The 4,772-nt window shown below is 30.3% G+C and overlaps 1 protein-coding gene across 1 annotated transcript; it reads right to left on the reverse strand.

Annotated features, from left to right (window-relative positions):
• Nucleotides 1–718: 718 nt before the first annotated feature.
• On the reverse strand, nt 719–4,382 carry Cpr49Ah (cuticular protein 49Ah). Its single transcript, XM_033348567.2, has 4 exons — nt 4,281–4,382; nt 3,249–3,430; nt 1,670–1,931; nt 719–923 (listed from the first exon to the last, which is right to left on the reverse strand). Exons 1-4 carry the CDS (start codon nt 4,290–4,292, stop codon nt 825–827), a joined length of 555 nt encoding a protein of 184 aa, XP_033204458.1. The 5' UTR covers nt 4,293–4,382; the 3' UTR covers nt 719–824.
• Nucleotides 4,383–4,772: the final 390 nt, after the last annotated feature.

Here is a 4,772-nt window from a genome sequence, read left to right on the forward strand (position 1 = left end):
AACATAATAATCAAAAGACTATTACCACGGGCGAGATGCCCGATCCTGAGTTTATAGTGTTAATTGGATGTTGATATGTCTATTTTCTTAAAATTCGTTAGATGATCATACTGTTGAATGTAATTCGTCTATTTCGACGAAATTTATAACAAAGATCCAAAGAAACAGTTGCCTTAAACATTTTTTGGAAAAAGATCATTCAATAAAAAGTAAGTTTTGTTCAAATGGAAGCCAATATTAGCCAAAATCTTTTAACGAAGGATATTAATTCTCATACCACAACTTCAAAATTTATCGTATAATAGTTATGATGTCTGATTTATAGCCTTTGTTCTAATAAGAAAAAAAATAATTTCAACATGGACAATCAGAAATGTCGTTGAAATCTTGCAAAATGTAGATGATAAAAAAAAGTTTACAGAGTCCATCCAGATTCCAACCTAGATCAGGACAAAATATGATTTAATAAAAAATATAAAAAATAAAATCTATGTTAAATTAATTTTATGGATGGAAATAGTATTCCCCATCTGAGATAAATGTCAAACGAACATTTATCATTTTATATGTAGATATTTTTATTACCTTCTTTTAAATATCATCGATCAACGAAGCTTTTAATTTGTTTGCTACTAAACTATTTTACTCTACAATTATTACTTTTTTAATATTTGAGATTGTTAATAACGACAAAGGAAAGCACATTTACATATTTACATATTATTAAATTTATTTTATTAAAATAGTCTTAATTTAAGGACTTAATCGTTTGTTTTTATACTACATGTAGAACGTGTCTCAACAATATTTATTTTTTATTTACTTCATTTCCGAAATTTTCTATCATAATTATCTCGCCGTTCGATTTGCTGATTCAAAGGTTGCTGTTGCCCCTTTTGAGCTGCTTCACGCGCATCTGCTTCCTGGAATATAATAATAATATAATAATAATGCTATTACTCTCAACTCGCTATACCAACTAATTGCAAGACATATAACTTTACTCTAAATTAGAAATTGAAAAAAATATATTTGCGTTATGTTTCCTTATTCGCGACGTTTCAATATTATTATGTATGATTACATCCTCTTACGTGTACTCGCTATATAGGATATTATGTAATTGGTAGTATTACTGGGAAGAAAGTTCTGCGATTTAGTTCTACGATTTCGTAATTCTACATGAAAAAGTAAATCGAGGACACAGAATAAGATTTTGTTATACGAGGTATTCTTCTCGAAATAATCGTACATGCCTTTATTTTCTCATTTCATTTAACACTCAACGTGATAAACTAATTAAGAAAGCTTATGTTTGCAAATTACGATATTGAAGATATATAGTCTGGCATGCAGTAACGATATTTAATGTTTATTCAAATGATATTTGTTTCGTGTTTCATGTACTTGAGAAGCGTATAAACCCGCGTTATGAAAGTATTTCTAAATCTATTTCTACACAATAGACTTGGATATACGCATATTATCTCATCTGCTAAACTAATAATTCGTATAATTAACATATGCACTCTTGTTAAATATTTCTTTCGAATAAGAATGAAGATAAAGAGAAAAAGATGTATCGGATATTGGAATACACGGCGACGCGTCAGAGCGAATGGAGAAAAGAATCAGAAAGTGAAAAAAGGAAAAATCGTGGGACGTGTACCTCTTGCTGACGAATGCCTGCAAAGATGAGGTCGAGGCCTTTCTGAATCTCTTCGCTGACTGGCGGTGGCGTGGGAATGTGATCTCCGGTCGCGTGAAAGCCAGTCTCGTCGGCCGTATAATGGATGGTGATCAGCTTCCCTTCGGGACTCGTGTATGAGAAGCTTCCTTGTTGGACCAACGCTTCTCCTTGTTCCTCGCCTTCGCCTACTTTCTTAATGTAACCGCTCTCCTCAGCGATAATATTGTTTCCCGTTTCATAGCTATGAATAATTTATTCACATCAGATTTCAAATCACATTCTTTTGGATTACACCTCCTCTTAAAATGCATACCCGTCGTTATTGTTTTGTGTTGAAATAGAGCTTTCACTTACGAATACATCTTTAAATCTCTATTCTACTGTACTGTAAGAAAATAAATAACTAATATACATACATAAAAATTGTTACTTTTGTCGAGAGTGCTACAAACTAACCAAATTTTGATTCATAGAGTCTATATCTTGAACTCGATTTAATCGTCAAACTATACTATACACATAGATGATTATACGTCATTTAAACGGTTCATTTCAAATTTATTATTTCAAAATTGCAAATATTAATTCAAATTATTTTCGTATCACGTTGTAAATATGTTATCGTAAAATTTACACTTACACAAGCTTAAAGATTGTGAAGAATTTAGATTCTTTATTCTTATTATACATATTTCGTATGTATTTAGTGCATCATACATGTATCATACATGTTATATGCAATAATATATCTCTTTAAATGTAGAATGAAAAATGCTTACATAATTAATGAAGGGTGAAAGTGAAAATCTTAATTGAAGTAAAACCTTTTCCAACTTATATGCATACGGAGATAATATCGTATTTAATGTCACTTCGAACTGTAATTATTTAAACATTACTCAATAATAAACATTTAATTATTATTGCGTAGAATACTCAATCCGAAATTGTCTAATTTTAAATAACTAGTACCGAATACAGGAAAGTAGAAATGAAATATTTCTTCAAGTTGCACAAGCAAGTTCAAATACATTTCACAATTTTGCTAAATGTAGTTATTTTTACTATGGTATAACTATTTTACTAAGCATAATATTCAGTATAATAAAATATAAATAAAATGTACTGCGTAAAAAGGTGTCATACAATAATTTATCATTTCTATTATTTATTTAACTTTCAACGTTTTATTGATTTATAAGTTTCGTAAAGTATTTCAAGTATAATCGTAAATAAAAGAAATAATCATAAAACGTAAAATAATAAAAGTAATGCAAGGAAGTAATAATTTAATAAATCTAAATTATGTAAATTTCATTGTATTTGTGCGTTACTAAACGCCATGGTGACGCAACGTTTTATTACTATTAAAATACATTAAACATCAACAAAAACTATAACGAAATTGAAAGAGATTCTTCTATGTCGAACACACACATATGTATAAGTATTTTCTATTTTAAACTGCAGATTTAAATGCATATGCTTGGAGTTGTATGCAATAAACGAACAACATATTAACTCATCGACACAAGAAGGTAATTAACAATTGTGATACCTAGCTTTATAAGTTCCATCGTGCTCTTGCTGTTTATTCCAATGTAAAATTGGAATAGGCGTGGTCGTCAATGGACCCCTTCTTTCGTCAGTCGGAGGATTCGATCTATCTTCGTGGTAATTGTTACGAGCATTGTAATTTGAATCTTGCGCTGCTGCTAATCCCACAACTATTGCTATTACCTAACGAAGAGAATCTTTAGTTAGTCAACCTAGTCAACGTAACTATATTTAGCACTCTTATATTTAACAAATGTCATATTGTCTATCGAAAGACGAAGCATTGATAAAAATGGAAGTCCGTGATCGTCACCATCCATGTAGTGTTAGTGAGATGAGTGAAAGTAAGATGCCAATGCGGGTCATTTAACTCCTGACCTACGACGGGTTTGCGGACTCGTCGTCGATTTCGTTTGCTTGGTATTCTTCACAGTTGCTCGTGTCGTAACACAGATTAAAGATCATCCTACTTGTAACTCGAATTTTCAAAAATAATATATACGTTACTTTCGCATGCAAAATGCATACTATAAATATAATAACTTTATGGAAGAGAAACGACGCGACGACTCAAAATGTATTTGCTTTTTGCTACTAGTGATTCACGTTTCTAATATAAATTATTATTTGATTTAATAGTAGGCGCTATTATTCTTTCGTTAGTTAAGTGCCGATTTCTGATAATATCAATTGATATTTTCGTCAATTTAAAAAATACGTGACCGTAACTCGGAAGATCAATAACAGTTTAAAAATCTGGCGATTCAACTAACGAAGGATTCGTATTGGTTGATCACCGAACATCGATCATCGATAATAAGAATTTTAGCACTACAATTTCGTTTAACATTAACGACAACATATCTTAATGACAAGATATATTGACAAGACAAATTATGTTGTACGAACACCATTTAAAAAAGAACATTGTTAATAAAAATATTTCAGCTGTATTATATTGGTTTAGAGTTATACAGAACGTAAACGAGTGCAAACGTAAAAATTAAAAAAAAGAACGTAAAAAATTACTTACAATTGTTTTCATCTTGATAAAGGAAACACTTTTGAATGAAGAAGATGAGTACTATTACTTCCAATCGTTTATGATCCTAAAGAAATAAGGAATTCACCTTTTATACTCTCACCTCATCCCCACTCAACAAGTGATGGATCTCTAAAGATGTTCCACGTAGTTTGTAACAACGATCTTTACATACATGCTACCTTATGCATGTGTGTAACGATACCATTTATTACCGTTTTACGCACCCCTTTAACCACTCCTTCCTTGTCCCTTTTTGCAAGGAAAATCAGAATAATCACCAGTACTATTAAGATATTAATTAATTATAAATTTCTATCATTTGGATAGATAAAATTTATGTCTATTATTACAGTTACATACATGAAAGTTACATCAAATAATGTTTCCCCTTTATCATTTGTATTTTATTTATATTATATCTATAATTTAAATAATTGTCTCGGTACAAAATAAGTATTATAGCAATGTTAGCGACGTTAA

The sequence above is a fragment of the Bombus vancouverensis genome, chromosome 11 (genome assembly GCF_051014615.1).
Source record: "Bombus vancouverensis nearcticus chromosome 11, iyBomVanc1_principal, whole genome shotgun sequence".
NCBI classification, from domain to species: Eukaryota; Metazoa; Arthropoda; class Insecta; order Hymenoptera; family Apidae; genus Bombus; species Bombus vancouverensis.

Coding starts and splice junctions, on each gene's coding strand:
- Cpr49Ah (XM_033348567.2), bottom strand. Junction 1,932..3,248: donor GATGGAACTTATAAAGCTAG/GTATCACAATTG, acceptor AATTATTCATAG/CTATGAAACGGGAAACAATA. Junction 924..1,669: donor CAGGCATTCGTCAGCAAGAG/GTACACGTCCCA, acceptor ATTATATTCCAG/GAAGCAGATGCGCGTGAAGC.